This window comes from Megascapheus bottae, chromosome 2 (assembly GCF_031878675.1).
Source record: "Megascapheus bottae isolate mThoBot1 chromosome 2, mThoBot2.hap1, whole genome shotgun sequence".
NCBI lineage: Eukaryota > Metazoa > Chordata > Mammalia > Rodentia > Geomyidae > Megascapheus > Megascapheus bottae.
In genome coordinates, this window is record NC_143510.1 from 46,074,130 (window position 1) to 46,092,554 (window position 18,425).

Here is an 18,425-nt window from a genome sequence, read left to right on the forward strand (position 1 = left end):
AAGAAAGTCCAGGAATAAACTCGCAAATTGAAAGTTAATTGGTTTTTTGCAAATGTGATAAAACACATAATGGCCAAAGACTTTTTGTTAAATAAATGGAATTGAAAAGTAGATAGCCACACAGAGAAATCAGACTCTCCTCTCACCTCAGTATGGTAACTGACAAACATTATGACTTGAAAATGTCTAGCATTTGGTTTGGGTAATGATTTCTTGAGCAGGGACTCCAGAAAAGCATAGGCTACAAAACTGAATAGGAACAGCCCGTGGATTAGGTGGAAATATGTGTAGATCATAATCAGACAGAGCAAATGGCTAAAGCTTATAGGGAGCTCAAACAAGTTTTTTTTTTTTTTTTTTTTTTTTGTGGGTCATGGGGCTTGAACTTGGCCTGGGCACTGTCCCGGAGCTCTTCAGCTCAAGGCTAGCATGCTGCCCTTGAGCCAAACCCCACTTCCCATTTCCCAGAGGTTAATTGGAGATAAGAGTCTCAGGTCATTTTGTGCCCCAGCTGGGGTTGAACCTTGATCCTCAGATCTCAGCCTCCTGAGTAGCTAGGATTACAGGTGTGAGCCACCACACCCAGCAAACAATTTTTTCTTGTTGTTATAAAGGTACTGTACTGAGGGGTTCCAGTTATATATATCAGCCAGTGAGTGCATTTCTTCTGGGGCAGTGTCTCCCTTCTCTTCACTCTCTCCCTCCTGTCCCTACTCACAAGTTGGATAGTTCACTTTCTTCAGAGAGTAACTCAGCTACATCTGTTCACCCTTTGTCCTTCTAGACCTGTGCACTTCCAAAAACAGACAAATGAGCAAGACAAAAAGAAAACAAAACCAACAAAGAACAAAGCCTCTTCTTTCCACTTCCTTTGATAAACATGGTTTTACTGGATGGGAGGCACAAAGTCACTGCTCCTTTCTGTCCCTCCCCTAAGAATATAAGTAGCTTAATTTTCAAATCAGCAAAAGATCTGAAAATAAGATGTAGAAATGGCCAAAAAAATACTCAAAGTTTCTAATCATCAGAGACATGCAAATTAAACCTACAAAAAGTAATTCTTCAAGCCTGTTAGAATGACTATGATTAAAAAGACAACAAATGTAGGTCAAGATATGCAGATATGTTGGGGGTACTGTAAATTAATGCAGCCATTTTAGAACACAGTAGGGAGCTTCCTGAAAAAGTGAACAATAAAACTACCACTTGATGCAAAGGAAATGAAATTACTATGTCAGATATATCTATTGTCACTAGACTAAAAACCCAGTTCCATTAGACTGTATTCTGGAAGGCGGAAAGGCACAAATTTAAATACTTTACAAAATAATATACTACATTCATAGGAAGAATGTTTTTCAACATTTTTATTGTGTTACATATTTTATTTAACTTTATTTCACAAACTATGGTAGACAAATGACTAGTTGACAAACTATATAAAATATATACTGCTGGGATACAATGTGGGATTTGATCTGTGTATACATTGTATAAAGATGCAATAAAGGTAATTACCTATCATTTACTAGTGAGAGAACATTAAAGATCTATCTTCTAGTGATTTTAAAATGTACACAAGAGCTGGACACTGATGTCTCACACCTGTAATCCTAGCTACTCAGGAGGCTGAGGTCTGAGTATCACGGTTGGAAGCTAGCCTGGGCAGGAAAATCCATGAGACTCTTATCTCCACTTAACCACCAAAACACCAAAAATGGTATAGTAGTTCAAATGGTAAAGTGCTAGCTTCCAGCACAAAAGATCCAGAATTGCCCACACCCTGAGTTCAAGCCCCAGTACAGGCACATATACATACACACACAAACACACACACTCATGAAATGATCATATAATATATCTCAAAAACTTATTCCTACAGACTAAGCCTGGTACCTTTTTTTTTTTTTACTGACTCTTCCCCACTTTTCCTCCCCACCCTCTCCCCTAGCCCTCTGGTAACTGTCACTACCTGTCAATAATACTAAAGTTTTTAGGTTCTACAAATAGATCAGACAAATGAAAGCAGACAGTATTCATGTCTCTGTACCTGGCTTCTTTTACAGTAATGTTCACTAAATCACAGGCAAATACTGTATTTCTTAAGTGTAAGGCCCGTACAGAAGAACTTAGAGAAAACAAAGCAGGCATATTATACTGACCTTCAGTATGATGGGCAATCAGTTCATTTTTCTATTGTATTTTTCTGCACCTATACACAACACATTGGTCATCTCATGCCATTGAGTGAAACTAGGTCAGGTGAATAGAAGTCTGAATAGCTCCATTCTATAGGATAGTACTGTATATCTATATTGGGTTTCTTCTTTGTTATAGAACCTGTTTTTTTATTGGGCACCTTTGTGAAAATCTCAAGGGTAAAATAGTAAGTTGGCCAGAGATTCTGCATTGGCTCCAGCAGAGTTCATCTTTCTCAACCCTAACATAGCCTTAGATGGAGCCAACACCCCTCTCAACTTATGTTGCAAAGGGCCACTGGATAGACGCCAGTTCATCCTCTTGTCTTCCTTTTTTATTAACTTTGGAGGTCAAACTCTTGAATTCAGTTGAAACCCACTATGTCCAAGATCAAAAATCTTTCTCCCTTAAAGATGATTTCTTTATCTCCTGAGCAGAATCACATAACTTTTGCTTAACCAAAGGCACATTGGGCTTGCTTCAGCATTCTCTGTAGTGCTGTCTTTACATCCTGGTTCTTCAAACTATAGATGAGTGGGTTCAGCAAGGACGTGATCACACTATATTGGACAGAGACCACACGTTCCAAAACTGAGCCTGATGTGGGGCTTAGGTACCTAAAAAATGTTGTCCCATAGAACAAGAGAACCACAGTAAGGTGAGAGGAGCAGGTAGAGAAGGCTTTGCCTTGACCCCTAGAGGAATGGATGTTCAATATCGTAGAAATGATTCTGGAATATGAGAAGAGGATCAGAGGAAGTGTCAGTAGTCCCAGAAATGCACACGACCCTGCTAAAAGAATCTCATTGACAGTGGAATCAGTGCAGGACAGAGGGAAAAGTGGCGGCAGCTCACAGCTGAAGTGCTGGATGATGTTAGAACCACAGAAGTGTAACTTCCGGATGAAGAGACAGTTCAGTAAGGAAATCAGGAATCCCACTGCCCACGCAGTGCTCACAGTAGCTGTGCAGAAGGGTCTGTTTATGATCATGGTGTAGAGCAGGGGGTGGCAGATGGCAGCATAGCGATCATAGGCCATGGCAGAGAGCAGACAAGCTTCTGTTCCCCCAGTAAGAGTAAAAAAGAAACTCTGGGAAATGCAGCCCCACACGGAAATGCTTTTCTTCTGAGAGAGGAAATTCTGTAGCATCTTGGGAACCGTGATGGAGGAGAAGCTGAGGTCTAAGAAAGATAAATGTCCAAGGAAGAAGTACATGGGTGTGTGAAGGCAAGGATCATTCCTGATGATTAGAATCATCGCCAGATTTCCCACCACAGTCAGAAGGTAAATCACCAGGAAGAGCACAAAAAGCACAATCTGGATCTCAGGGTCACTGGAAAGTCCCAGGAGGACAAACTCAGAAAGACTGACATTTTTCATAGTTGCTCACAGGGCCTTCAGTTGAAACATTTGATTCTCCATTTGGTGGAACATTGACTTAAGTCATTCTCAAGGAACGTAAGCCTCTGCTTAGCCAGAGTCCACTTCCTAGTGACCAAAATAGGAAACTCAGCATCAGAACATGTTTCCTCACATACCATTCCTTTACTTTCCCTCTTCTCTACTTATTAGCACTGTCTCAGCATAATGGCTAACTCCTCATGCAACTTCATCAACCTTTGTTACTTTATCAATCAAAACAAAGAGAACTGCCTACTGGTATAACCTGGAAAGCTCTTTATGAGTAAAGATAGCCTGAGACACCCTTGGAAAAATGATTCTTTCTCAGAATAGTAAGATGGTGGATGCAAAATATGTGAGGATATTTTCATAATAAAGTTTAACCACTTTTTTTGGTCAGACCTGGGGCCTTAACTCAGGGCCTGAGCACTGTCCTTGGGCTTTCCTCAGGGCTAGAACTCTACCAGTTGAGCCACAGCACCACTTCCAGCTTCCAGCTTTTTTCTGTATATGTGACACTGAGGGATCAAACCCAGATCTTCGTGTATGCTAGGCAAGCACTCTACCACTAGGTCAAACTCCCGGCCCCTTAACCACTTTTTTTTTTTAAACAAATGAAGGGATTGCATTAAATGTTGTCTTATAGTAAAGCCTTTTAAGGCTGGGTCATGAGCCAGGTGTCCAGATTAGTCTTGTATGCTTCCTTGCATACCTCCCTTGGTGGATTTATTACGACTGAGTCTTATGTGGGTTGGGGGTATGGAGAGGTCAGATACAACTTTTTTGTGTGTGTGTATGTGGGTCATGGGGCTTGAACTCGGCCTGGGCACTGTCCCTGAGCTCTTCAGCTCAAGGCTACTACCGTACCCCTGGGCCTGAGTGTTGCCCCTGAGCTCTTCAGCTCAAGGCTTCCGCCTTACCATTGAGCCAAGCCCCACTTCCCATTTTCTGGGGGTTAATTAGAGATAAGAGTCTCAGGTTCTTTTGTGCCCTGGCTGGCTTTGAACTTTGATCCTCAGATCTCAGCCTCCTGAGTAGCTAGGATTACAGGCTTGAGCCACTGTGCCCAGCTAGATACAACTTCTTTAGTGAGGCATTCACCTAAATTATACACCAATATTGCTTGGCTCTTACATTCAGCCAGTGGGCTCTATAGCTCTGGGTCAGCTGATGCTGAAATAGAAAAAGCAGAAAGGTTAAAGAACTAACCTTAATTTAAATCTTGGTTCACTTATTCTACTAGTATCATCTGGGAAAAGTTAGTTTTACAAGACTTATTTGTAAAAAGTGAGTGAACCAAGTGCCAGAGGCTCGTGCCTAAAACCCTAGTGACTCAAGAGGCTAAGGATTTCAGTTTGAAGCCGGTTAACGCAGAAAAATCTGCAAAACTCTATCTCTAATAACCCAGCAAACAAAAATTTGGGCTGAAGCTGTAGCTCAGGTGGTAGAGCATCTGCTATGAGTGGAAAAAGCTGCATGAGGCTCTGAATTCAAGCCTAGTACTGGCAAAAAATGAGTAGTTTAAAGAAGTACTTTTCTGGGATTATATAGTCTATGGCATATACACACACATGTGTGTGTATTATTTGTGTGTGTGTATACATATGTGTGTGTGTATATATATATACATATATATATATATAGAGAGAGAGAGACAGAGAGAGAGAGAGAGGGAATATCGACAGAACAATAAATACAAATGATTTCTCCATTGGATCGTAGGATAGTGGCCATTTTTCTCTTGAACAGTTCACCTACTGTATATTTTTCCACATAAATGCAATATATGTGTTGACGTGGAATTTTACAAGGCTCAAAATCTATTAGGAAATTATTGGCTTATCTTTGTTTTCCCTAAAAAGAAAAAATTGTGTGAGAGAAAAGCCATGTGGCGAAGAAAGCTGGACTCCTAAGGAAGAAATGACCTTACAGTGTCTTCTTTCTCCCCACTGGATACTTCAGTAATTTGCTTCCACCTGAGTCTACAGGCCTGGACAACTGCCTTCTTGGAATTCCCCAGTACAGCATTCCAGAACATTACTAGGGCAATACTATGCAAGTGTGTTGAATGTCATCCTGCTCATTATGTCATAGCGCTTCAGGGACCACCATTGCCTGTGGATGAGTAAGGACTTCAAGGGTGTCTCTGGTCCCTCACAACCACCTCAGTAGCCCTATTGTTCCTTTGATCTAGTTACTCACTCTTGGTTTGACCATAGAATTTTACTGAACCAAAGGATTCCATTACTAAGGGTTCTCACTACTCCATTTTCTAAAATGAGGTATTCTGTGGCCAAAAGAAATAAAATTATCTTTCCCACTATTTTATCCCTCTTTCCATTTCCAATCCTTCAGGAATATCCCTCTTACCGCCCATCTGGTTATGCAGTCAATAGCATATTGTAAAGTAGAAAGCTAACATTTTTATGTGTCTTGAGGAACATCATGGAAAGACTCCAGGCTGATGAAGGGCAGATGTGTCTCAAGTCTTCCAACTCAGCCATTAACTGACTGAGGTAGAGGTGTCTGGCTTTCAGGAAGACACTTCCCTAATCTGGGTCTACTTTCATCCTATGTATAATGAAGGACTTCCACAGATCTCTATGCAGATTCCTCATGGAGGGGGTGGGGAGAGATTGAGAGAGAAGGGAGGAGAGGTCAGGAGTTTGGCCTATGGCAGAGTGTTTGCCTAGCATGCACAAAGAGCCAGGTTCAATGCCAAGGTACCACATACATAGAAAAAGGCAGAAGTGGTACTGTGGCTTAAGTGGTAGAGTGCTAGCCTTGAAAAGCTCAAGGACAGTGCTCAGACCCTGAACTCAAGTCCCAGGGATGGCGAGAGAAAGGGGGAGAGAGAGAGAGAGAGAGAGAGAGAGAGAGAGAGAGAGAGAGAGAGAGAGAGAGAGAGAGAGAGAGAGAGGGAGGGAGGGAGGGAGGGAGGGAGGGAGGGAGGGAGGGAGGGAGGGAGGGGGAGGGAGGGAGGGAGGGAGGGAGGGAGGGAGAGAGAGAGAGGGAGGGAATGCCTCTGGGTATGTCTCCCACCAACCTTCCTGACTGGGACTCTTCTGCATCTGAGGAGCCTCCTGACTTTCAAGTCAGGCTGTCTGCCACAGCCTGTCAACTTTGCTGGAAGGAGACCAGAAATAACTAAAGATGAGAGCCTCTTAATAGATTCCCCCTGTCCCCCACCAAAACCTTTGTTTCTCCATCAGTAATATGAACAGAAACATATATAATATGAACAGAAACATATAGGCAGGCGGTGATTCAAAGCCAAATACTAGCCAAAAACCTCTGATAACCATCTTTTCAGAGCTAGCTTGGGTCTTTTTCTTCTTCCCCCTTCCTCCCTTCCCAATCCCTCACCTTGAGTCTCTCAGTCCCAAGGAAAGATCCTGGTCAGTTTGTATGACTTATACTTCTTTCTACAAACCACTGGGGCCTTATGTCAGGTGGACTCTGGGAGAGGATGTGTAAGAAGGAGCCCCAGAGAGTGAGGTATGGTTCACTGCTCAAGGGACAGGTAAGAGCCAGAGCCAGAGTGGCCACTGGTCCCAGGACAGAGTGGCTAATAATACATGGTTATTACCAACTTAGGACACAGAAGTACAGAAAGCTTCTTGCCACAAATGTAAAGGATTTTTCTTGGACAGTGCTCTGATTCTTGAGTTTGTCCATGCCCTATATGCACAATACATAACCGGTATGCATAACCGAACTTTTCCAGTGTTCCTACGAAAATATTACTCACTACCCTTGCTTCTCCAGCTCTTATGTCACTCTTCCCTCCTATTTCACAGACATAATGTTCCTTTCTCTAATTGTACTGACTCTCTTCTTCTCTGTTGACTTTTATGCTTATTATTGCTCAAGGGTTTTCTACTCAAAACTAAAGTGAAGACAATTAGTAGCCCCTTCTTCTTACACATGGAGTCAGCTTCCAAAGACCAGACCTGAGGATGCCAGGGAAAGACCTTCTACAATACAGAAATATATCTTATGCACACAACCCATTACCTGCCTCCAGAGAGACAGACAAACAGACAGACAGACAGACAGACAGACAGACAGACAGACAGAGACAGAGAGAGAGGCAGAGAGAGAGAGACAGAGACAGAGAGAGAGACAGAGAGAGAGACAGAGAGAGAGACAGAGAGAGAGAGAGACGAGAGAGACCAAGCCAGGTACCAGTGACTCAAGCCTGTAATCCTTGCTACTCAGAACACTGAGGTCTGAGGATCATGGTTCAAAGACAGTCTGGGCAGGAAGACTGTGAGACCCTTGTCTCTGATTAACCATCAAAAAGCCAGAAGTAGAGGTTTGGCTCAAGTGCTCACCTGGAGCATAAAAATGGAGGAATAGCTTTCACAGTCTGAGTTCTCAAGTCCCAGAACCAGTACACACATACACATAAAAATAAAATGAAACCGTAACTTTGGCTTACCTTTAAAAATTAAAAATTACTCTTCTGGGGCCCGGAGTTTGGCCTAGTGTTAGAGTGCTTGCCTAGCACACAAGAAGACTGAGGTTCAATTCCTTTGGTACCACATACATAGAAAATAAAGCCGGAAGTGGTACTGAGGCTCAAGTGGTAGAGCTTTAGCCTCAAGAAAGTCCAAGGACAGTGCTCAGGCCCCCGAGCTCAAGCCCCAGACTGGCAAAAAAAAAAAAACCAAAAAACTTTTATTCTTCTGTATCTGAATTTGAGGGAAGGCAAGCGTCTAGAGTACCAAGAAAACATAAGAGCTCCAGACTGGTTGATTTCACAACCACTTCCTTGTCTTTCCTTGTTTACCTTAGTAAGTTTTTTTTGTGGGTCATGGGGCCTGAACTCGCCCTGGGGGCTGTCCCTGATCTCTTTAGCTCAAGGCTACTGCCCTAGCCCCTGGGCCTGGGCATTGTCCCTGAGCTCTTCAGTTCAAGGCTATCACTCTAGCCTAGAGCCAAGCCCCAGTTCCAATTTTCTAGAGAGTGACTGGAGAAGAGAATCTCATGTTCTTTAGTGCCTGGGCTGGCTTTGACCCTTGATCCTCAGATCTCAGCCTCCTGAATAGCTAGGATTATAGGCATGAGCCACCACACCCAGCTATCTTAAATTTTTGAAGAATGGTTAATATGTGGTGTTCTTCTCATTCACCATTCACTTTTTAGTCCATTGTTACCTCTTTTTCTGCTCCCCTTATTGCACCTGGAACAATGTACTTACTGCATTCAGAAGTCTGAGAGGCATAAAGAATATGGTTGTTGAGTTAGAGGCATGGATCAAGGAGTAGAGTCTCAGCAGAGCAAGAATATGATTGATTGGTGGACTTTGGTCAACTCAGTTTTATAGAGGCTTTCTTCACCCCTGATAGTAGACGCTCAAGATGATGTTAGAGTAAGATAAATTATATGGATAATTCATAGGATACAGAAATGGAAGTGGTGAAAAAAAAAGAAGAAGAAATGGAAGTGGTCTCACAAAGATTGTCTGTTGGTGACCAGATCTGCACTGTAGAAAGAAGAAATGAAGCTGGCACCAGAGGCTCATGCCTATAATCCTAGCTACTCAGAAGGCTGAGATCTGAGGATCACAGTTCAAAGCCAGCCCAGGCACGAAAGTCCATGAGCCTCTTATTTCCAATTACTCACTAGAAAATGGGAAGTGGTGCTGTGGCTCAAGTGGTAGAGTGGTAACCTTGAGTTGAAGAATTCAGGGACAACATTCAGGCCCAGGGGTAGGGCAGTAGCCTTGCACTAAAGAGATCCTGACCAAAAGAGAGAGAGAAATAGAGGCAAATCAGAGTTGAAAAGAGATTGTTGAAATTACAGAAGAGTAAGGGGAAGGTAAAGGTTTAGGCTAAGTTGTGTTGTGATGACAAATGACCCCAAATTACAATGACTAAGAAATAAAAGGAAATACTTCTCTGTCCACTGAAATAACTGTGATTTGTTACTACCTAATCTGTGCTTCAAGATTCCACAGTATGATATAAACTTCAAACTGGAATATTGCTGATGTCTGAATTCATGGAATGGAGAGCCATGAGTTTTTGTCCCACATTCCACTGTCCTTAATAGGGTAACTCTGCTTTCAAAATAAATGCAACTGGGCTGGGAGTTTGGCCTAGTGGTAGAGTGCTTGCCTAGCATGCATGAAGATCCGGGTTCAATGCCTCGGTACCACATACATAGAAAAAAGCCAGAAGTGGTTCTGTGGCTCAAGTGTTAGAAAGCCCAAGCCTTGAGAAAGCCCAAAGACAGTTCTCAGGCCCTGAGCTCAAGGCCAGGACTGGCAAAATAAATAAAAATAAATAAAAACAAATGCAACTTACCACTGTTTGAACTGTGGCTGATTCTTTTTGGTGTGATCTAAACATGTTTTGGAGCACAGGAAAGTCTCTCCCATTCTATTTGTCATCTGAACACATTTATGTTCCCCTATTTCTGCAGTATTTACTCTTCAGGATTTATGATACTGTGATGCCTAGGGCTTTGTCATTGGTCCTTTGTGTACAGATCTCTCCTGTAAATGATTTACAGTTGAAAATTGTAGTATGAATAGCCTGAAATCTTATGCATATGTTATCAAAATAGTGTAAAATTTCTCCTCTAGAATAAAAAACTTGCAAACTAAAGCAAGACAACAATACTGCTCTACCTCAATTTATATGGAAATAAACTAGCTTTGGTGATAAGGATAGAAAGCTTTGAAGGGATTTATATTCCCTTGTATGGTCTTGGCATATCATTATGCCTTGGTAACAAGAGAAAATTTAAAAAAACATATATATATATATATATATATATGTCTAGGAAACTTACTATAAACAAATGGTTCAAAAGAAAAGGTCTAGCCGGACATGGTGGCTCACTTCTGTAACCCTAGTTACTCAGGAGGCTGAGCTCTGGGGATCACTGTTCAAAGCCAGCCCAGGCACTAAAGAACATGAGACTCTTATCTCCAATTAATTACTAGGAAATGGGAAGTGGGGCTGTGGCTCAGGGGTAGGGTGGTAGCCTTGATCTGAATTGCTCAGGGACAATACCCAGGCCAAGGGGTAGGGTGGTAACCTTGAGCTGAAGAGCTTATGGACAATGCCCATGCCGAGTTCAAGCCCTATGATCCACAAAAAAAAAGAAAAAAAGAAGAAGAAAAGGTCTATATGCGCAAAATACATATTCTGATATTATTTCAGGAGAGTAACTCTAGAATCCATTATAAAGTCTACTAACAAGAACAGTTACATTTTTGGACTTGGCCTTGTACTTGTTAAGGCAGGTGATCTAATCACTTGAGTCACATATCCAGATGTTCTGCTTTATTTGGGGACAGGAGTTTGTATTTATACCTAGTCTAGTCTAAATGTTGACCCTCCTATTTATGCTTCCCATGTTATTTGTCTGGATGAGGTCTTATGAACTTTTTTTCGGTTTCCCTTGGATGACAATCCTTCTGGTCCTCTTTCCTAGTTAGCTAGGATTATAAGAGGAAGCCACCAAGCCTAGTCAGGTGCATTTTAGCAGAAATAAATAACAGAATATTTTACTTTTCTCTTTTTCGTTCTCTCTTTCTCTTTCTCTCTTTTTTTCTTTCTTTCTTCCTTTCTTTTTTGCCAGGCTTGAACTCATGGCCTGACAGCTATCCTTGGACACTTTTTTTTCCCCTCAATACTAGTGCTCTGCCACCTGAGCTACAGCACCACTTCTGACTTTTTCTGTGTACGAATCAAACCCAGGGCTTTCTGCATGCTAGGCGAGCACTCTACCATGCTCCTGGCCTCAGAATGTTTTCTAATTGATTAAAATGAGAACTACTGAGGATATTCAGAAGCAGAAAACATATTTGATATGTCATAAAATACTAAAAAATACATTCATTGTTATATAAAAAGATTCATGGCCGGGAGTTTAGTGTAGTGGTAGAGTGCTTGCTTAACATACATGGAGACCTGGCTTCGATTCCTCGGTACCATATACATAAAAAAAGCCGGAAATGGCGCTGTGGCTCAAGTGGTAGAGCTCTAGCCTTGAGAAAGTCCAAGGACAGTGCTCAGGCCCTGAGCTCAAGCCCAGGACTGGCAAAAAAAAAAAAAATCACACACCAGTGGTCCTATAAGAAAATGGGAAAAAATAAACAACTGAGTTGCTAGGATTACACAGTACACAGGGTTTTAATTTTACATCTTTAAGTGAAGTTTCAGTGCTTTCTGTAAGGTCCGCCCCAGACAGGCCGCTCTGGCACCGCCCACACTGTCAAGTCTCCGCCCAGTGTCCGCATTACCCACCTAACTGGCTGGCCTCGAGGCAGTTACCGCCCCCTTCTCTGAGGTCACATCCGGGACCGCCTTCCTCCTACCGTGGGAGAGTCCCAGGCTCTGAGGTCACATCCGCATCCGGCTAGGTCACATCCGGACCCAGTGCAGCCACACCTTCCCCACCTGGCTATGGCCTCCCCACACCTGGCCACACCTCCCCCCCCCCTCGCCACCCCAAACAAACAAAAAACACCTTTGGAGAGAAGTAATACACCATTAATATTCTAGCCATTTGCCTCAAATTCATCAACTAAACCCAGTTCCACAAAACTGTATGTAGTTCTTGCTTTAACCATTCTGCCATTCTGTTTCTGCCCTTGCATGCTAAGAAAACTGAACTTGACCTAAGAAGCCATTTTCAAGAAGCGTTAGGTGGAGACTTTAGAAATGTATCCACCAGATCAATTTTTCTGTTTGGCTATTTGCCTACTCCTCTGTTGAGAAGCAATTCCATCCCAAATCTGTGGTCTAGAAAACATCTGGAGGAAGAAGACACTGAGAAGATTGGAGGCCTGTGTTTCACTGCATTGAAAGATCCCTGCTAGAGAAGCAAAGGAAGCAAAGAACAGAATCCAGAAGGGAATGTGCTGTATTCCTGCAGAGTGGGAAGAAAGGGGCATCAGAGAGGTTCTTCCCCATAAGTTAGGTGCTTCTTTCTTGTCCCTGAAAAGTATAACTAGATGTCTATTTCCTTCCAATTCATTGTCACAATTAATAATGAATTTTAATTGTCCTCATGCTTCCATAGTTATTGCCTCTGGTGAATGGTGCATCAGGTTCAAAAATATGTTTTCTTTTGTTGTAAGCTATAGACTCTGGCATGTATATGCAAAATTAAGAAAATAAAGAGGTAATATAATGGGGCAAAAATGCAACATGCTAAAGTAGTCATAGCATTCTAGTTTGGGTCATACCACCAGTTTGGATTTTTTTTTTAAAAGAATGTAAGCATCTAATGAACATCCAGTGTGCATTAACACCACCAAGACACGGGCATCCCCAACAACCTTAATCTTTTCCTTGGATTTTCTGAAGAATTTGGCTCTCACATGACAGGCTGCTTAGGGAGTTTTCCTTTCCCCAGAACTTTCTAGTAGCCTGATTGAACCACATCAATGATGGGAGCAATTCCAGTCTTTTTTGTGGCAACTTTTACCCTTGTTTGCTTGTTCACCAGGTTAACAGTTGGACAAAAGCTCTGATTGATTCCTCTTCAAGTGGTAATGCCTCATACCAACTTTCCCAAAGTAACCTGGGTGATGTTTGTCAACGTTGATTCTGTGGCGATTCTGGTGTTTGCCAATGCAGCTGTGGCCATGCCTCTGATGGCCCCAAAGTTTCCAGGTCTTCCTCAGTTTGGACGGCATGTTGGCGGCAGAGAGCAAAGAGTCAGTTTGGATTTTGTAACCATCAAAAGAATCTAATCGTGGTTCCCATAGGATGACAATAGATATGTGTGGAATGGTAGTGAGCAACTAACAGATGTACAAAAATGGACAATGAAGAACAAAGTGATTACTAGGAACCCAGATTCTTAATTAAGACTCCCTGGCTTGAAAGCAATTCTAGGTCTACCATCTATTCTCTCTGAGGTCTTAGACAGGCTTTACATACCTTGACATCTCCATTTCTACACTGGAGGGATCTAATACCTTTTAGGTCAGCTGAAATTGGAAATAGAATAATCTATGAAGCATTTAGAAGAATTCTTGGCATATGTATCTCTTGAGCTGCTTGTTGTAATTAAGTGACAGTTTAACAAAATGAAGTTGAAACATGTTGTGCATGAAGAAAGGATTAGGGGGCAAATTCAGTCATAGTATTCAATGCACATGTGTGAAAATGGAACCAGATAACTTGGGGAGTTGGATGGTGTTGAAAGAGATGTGGAGAATAATGGAAGGGATGACAGTGATCAAAATTTATTGTACTCATAAACTGACACATTGAATTGAGATCACTTTTTAAAAAATGCTTGTAATCATTTTCCTACGGAAACATTTCACTCTGAGTAAGAAAATAATCTAACTAGTTGTGATCTCAGTATACAACTGAATGGACTCTCTCAGTACCCTGCTTCCAGACTGTATCACTTTCAATTACCTTCTCTTTTTGTTTGTTACTGGCTAATACACAATTTCCCTTGAGGAAAAGTAATATTGGCCTACTTTTGTTTATGAGCTCATTTTTTGTATCAGTACATATCTATTGCTACAATAATTCTGAGCAAAGAACAAATGCAAATACCAGCAGCTTGAGCCAATAAACATTTGTTACAAGGCAGGAATCTACAGCCTGTCTGAGCCATTCTCCTTTTGGTTGAGTGGCTTTGTGCTATGGCAACCATTCCTGGGGAAGGCAGAAAGTCCTGCTGCCTTCCCTGGGCTCTCTCATATGGGGATCAGCCGTCAGTGGGTTGGGTTGGTTTTTTTTCTCACATGATACTTTTATTATTATTATTATTATTATTATTATTATTATTTTAAGTAGTGGTACAAAGGAGTTTCCATTTAACAAAGCAGCTTATGAATACAATATATCTTGCTCCATGTCACCGCTGTCAATATTCTCACCCACCCTTCCTCACCCAACTCCCTTATGCTTTCTAATTTTGTAGGCCAGACATTGGATTCTTGTCTGCATTCTCATCCTCTTCTCTTTATTCTTCTATTCCTTTCCCCTTGACCCCACCCCATGCCAGGTGTTTTATTTTACTGAACTTTGGGATTTTTGTCTTTCTAAGAAATTATCTAGGTTGACTTCTTATCTACCTCTTGGCTAGCCTTAGCTTGTTCTTTCTCTGTGTGTCTCTCTCTCTGTGTCTCTCTGTCTGTCTTTGTCTCTGTCTGTCTCTGTCTCTCTGTCTGTCTCTGACTCTCTCTGTGTCTCTGTCTCTCTCTGTGTCTCTGTCTCTGTCTCTGTCTCTTTCTCTCTCTTTTGTCTGTCTGTCTCCTTCTCTCCAGGCCTGGGGCTTGAACTCAGGGCCTGAGCACTGTCCTTGGCTTTCTCAAGGCTAGAGCTCTACCACTCGAGCTACAGTACTATTTCCAGCTTTTTCTGTGTATGTGGTACAGAGGAATGGAACCCAGGTCTTCATGCATGCTAGGCAAGTACTCTACCATGAGGCCAAACTCCCAGCCAAACTCCAGGTCCAGCCTTAGCTTGTTTAGATGTCAGAATTCTAAAGCGATATGTGGAAGGTCACCTGAGACTCAGCGCTAGCATTACAGGTCAAAGCAAGCCACAAGGTTAGCCCAGATTCAGCAGATGGGAACATAGACCTCTTAATGGAAAGAACTGCAAAACCACATTTCAAAGGATATGGTGGTAAGGAAATGGAGAGAATGTGAACCAGTTTTGCAATTAATTAACCTTCTCTTGAACCAGTCTCTGTTGGAAAGGAAATGGCTAGTCCACCAGGTCCTATGCTCACTCCTTGTAGAGTAGAGGACATGGCACTATAATTATCAGGCAAAATGAGACAGTGGTCCTTTGCCAAATGAAATGGGCCTATTATTAGAAGCAAGCACTTGGGGGAGCAAACCAAGAAGTGTCCACTACAAAGCACATAATAAATCAACATGCTTTAAAGTAATTTCATGAAAGAGTCAATGCTTTGACTCTGAGAGCAAAGCAACCAAGCAAAATCTCATTAGTGAAAAAAGAAAGGCAATGTTTTCCAAGAGCATCAGACTTGACTGTCATTTTGGTTGAAACACTCTGCATCAGAAGAACATCAGTTCTCTCAAGTAGCTTCTTTATGCTGTGTCTATGATTAGCTACTGCGGATGCTGGAGGTATTTTTTTTTTGCCAGTCCTAGGCTTGAGCTCGGCCTGAGCACTGTCCTTGGACTTTCTCAAGGCTAGCACTCTACCACTTGAGCCTCAGCACCACTTCTGGCTTTTTGATATGTATGTGGGGTACTGAGGAATCGAACCCGGTTCTTCGTGCATGCTAGGCAAGCACTCTACCACTAGGCCAAACTCCCGGCCCCTGGAGGTATTTTTTAAACATGTTTCTTATGGCTGTCTTCACCTCCTTGTTCTTCAGACTATAGATAAGGGGATTCAGCATTGGAGTGATCACAGTGTACTGCAATGAAAAGATGAGCTCCCAGGGGGACCCCGAGGCTGGCATGAGATAGCGTAAACATGAGGCACCAAAATACAGGATCACTACAGTGAGGTGAGAGGAACAGGTGGAGAAGGCCTTCTTTCTGCCTGTGGTGGAGCTGATGCTCAGGATGGTGGAGACAATGCAACCATAGGAAGATAAAATCAGGAGAAAAGTTCCAAAGGCATGGATGACAAAAGACCAGAGCATGATGGTGATATTGTTGGAGATATCAGAGCAGGACAGAAGGAAGAGAGAAGGAAGTTCACAGGTGTAGTGGTGAATGATCCTGTACTCGCAGAACTCCAAGTTTATGGCTGGAAGGGTGTTGATGAATGCATCCAGGAAGGCCAGGCCCCAGGAGCCCCCCACCATCCCCCGACAAAGCCTACTGCTCATTATCTGGCCATAGAGTAGAGGGTGGCAAATGGCAGCATAGCGGTCATAGGCCATGACTGCAAGCAAGCAGGCCTCGGTGCCCCCACTGACAAACACAAAGAAGGCCTGGGCAAAACATCCTCCCACAGAGATTGCTTTTGTCTTTGACATGAGGTTTTCCAGCATCGTGGGCACAGTGACTGATGAATACAGAAGATCCAGCAAAGAGAGGTGACCCAGGAAGAAGTACATGGGCGAATGAAGATGTGTATCCGTCAGCATCACCAGCAGCATCGTGAAGTTTCCTGTCAGCGTCAGGACATAGATCACAAAGAACAGCATGAAGAGTACAGTCTGGACCTGGGCATCGGCAGTCAGCCCGAGGAGGATGAAGCCAGAGTTGGCACTCAAGTTTCTCATAGCTGGGCAGGGGACTTTCTCTTAGAATTAAAACACACACACACACACACACACACACACACACACACACACACACACACAAGCTGGGTGCAGTGGCTCACATCTGTAATCCAGCTTCTCAAGAGGATCTGAGGACTGAAGTTCAAAGTCAGTCAGGGCACTAAAGCCTGTAAGACTCTTATCTCCAATTAAGCACTAGAGAAGCACAAGTGGTGCTGTGGCTCAAGGGGTAGGGTGGTAGTCTTGAGCTGAAGAGCTCAAGAACAACTCCCAGACCTAGAGTTCAAGTCCCATGACCAACAAAAAAAAAGAAAAGAAAAAAACATAAAACTTCTTCTTCTCTGCCCAATTACTTGGTGCCTTGGTTTTCTTCTTCAAATACAGTATTTCCTGATGGCCATGAAATCCAAAGTTCATTGACTGTTGATCCAGACATCAAAGTAAGTGACACAACTGTCATTAAATCAGTCCACTACCCCATAGTGCCATAGCTGCTGGGATTTTCTTATTTTAATTTAGGTCATGTTCTTCTGAAAAGAACTGAAGGCATGAACGATGTAGATGGAGAGTGAGTTTTTCACTTCATGGCTTCAGTAGGCTGCAATTTGGAATTCATGTGAAGAGTCACTGCAGTAAGAGGTCTTGGCTAGACAAGGGAGAAAAGCAGGGATGGAGACAGATTTTAAAAATTCTCTGATTGTGCTTATGCTTTGTATAATTGTTGACTGTAACTACAGTGTAGTGTAATAAAGTTTCTTTGGAAGAAACCAGGGCAATAAAATGACTGGTCAAGTGTTGATGTAATCACATGCTACTTTTCAAGCAGTGGTTTCTTTCTTTTTTGCCAGTCATGGAGCTTGAACTCAGGGCCTGAGCACTGTCCTTGGACTTTTCTCAAGCCTAGAGCTCTACCAGTTGGGCCACAGCACCACTTCCAGCCTTTTTTTCTATGTAGAGCTCTACCAGTTGGGCGACTGCACCACTTCCAGCTTTTTTTCTATGTATGTGGTACTGAGGAATCGAACCTGAGCCTTCATGCATGCTAAGCAAGCACTCTACCAGTAAGCCAAACTCCTGGCCCCACACTGGTTTCTTTTTATTTTGATGTGAAAATAATAACTATTAAAGATTAGTTAGAAGGAATTAGATCAAAGATATGTGGTGAAATGATGTTGTAGTTATGCCTCCAGTTGCCTCGAGTTGCTGTGAGTGATACTCACGTATCAGGAAAATTGTTTATTGTTTTCTCAGTGCCAGTTTACTTTATGCTCCTCATGCTTAGTTAAGAACCTACATTAGAATAGAGTTGGTTGGATTTTATAGACTATTGCACACTTCCTTTGGATTCTATCCCAGCAACCTAAGCTGGTAAATATGTGGATGCTAATAAGCATTTAATTAATGTATTTTTCCATATGATTCTTTTACTCTCACTCACAAATAATAGTTTGTTCCCAATGTCTCCCTTGTTTCTCATCCTCACATGTGTCTCTTCTCTCCTGAAAACATAATAAAACAGCTTGATAGGAAATAATAACAACAATAAATCATTTCTTCCAGTCATTTCTCCCACAGTGCCTAGGAGTCAAAAAGGAAATGGCATTGTTTTTGTATT

General features: G+C 42.3%; 2 protein-coding genes and 1 pseudogene across 2 annotated transcripts; all 3 read right to left on the reverse strand.

The window, feature by feature from the left end:
- Positions 1–2,653: 2,653 nt before the first annotated feature.
- LOC150066756 (olfactory receptor 5BS1-like) lies at positions 2,654–3,580 on the reverse strand. Its single transcript, XM_090353177.1, has one exon. It carries the CDS (start codon positions 3,578–3,580, stop codon positions 2,654–2,656), a length of 927 nt encoding a protein of 308 aa, XP_090209303.1.
- Positions 3,581–12,806: 9,226 nt separating this feature from the next.
- Positions 12,807–13,265, reverse strand: LOC150066757 (large ribosomal subunit protein uL15 pseudogene; annotated as a pseudogene).
- Positions 13,266–15,853: 2,588 nt separating this feature from the next.
- On the reverse strand, positions 15,854–16,810 carry LOC150066758 (olfactory receptor 8S1-like). The gene has a single exon (XM_090353206.1). The coding sequence runs from the start codon at positions 16,808–16,810 to the stop codon at positions 15,854–15,856; it is 957 nt and encodes a 318-aa protein (XP_090209332.1).
- Positions 16,811–18,425: the final 1,615 nt, after the last annotated feature.

Coding starts and splice junctions, on each gene's coding strand:
- LOC150066756 (XM_090353177.1), bottom strand. CDS start 3,580: ATGAAAAATGTCAGTCTTTCTGAGTTTGTCCTCCTGGGACTTTCCAGT.
- LOC150066758 (XM_090353206.1), bottom strand. CDS start 16,810: ATGAGAAACTTGAGTGCCAACTCTGGCTTCATCCTCCTCGGGCTGACT.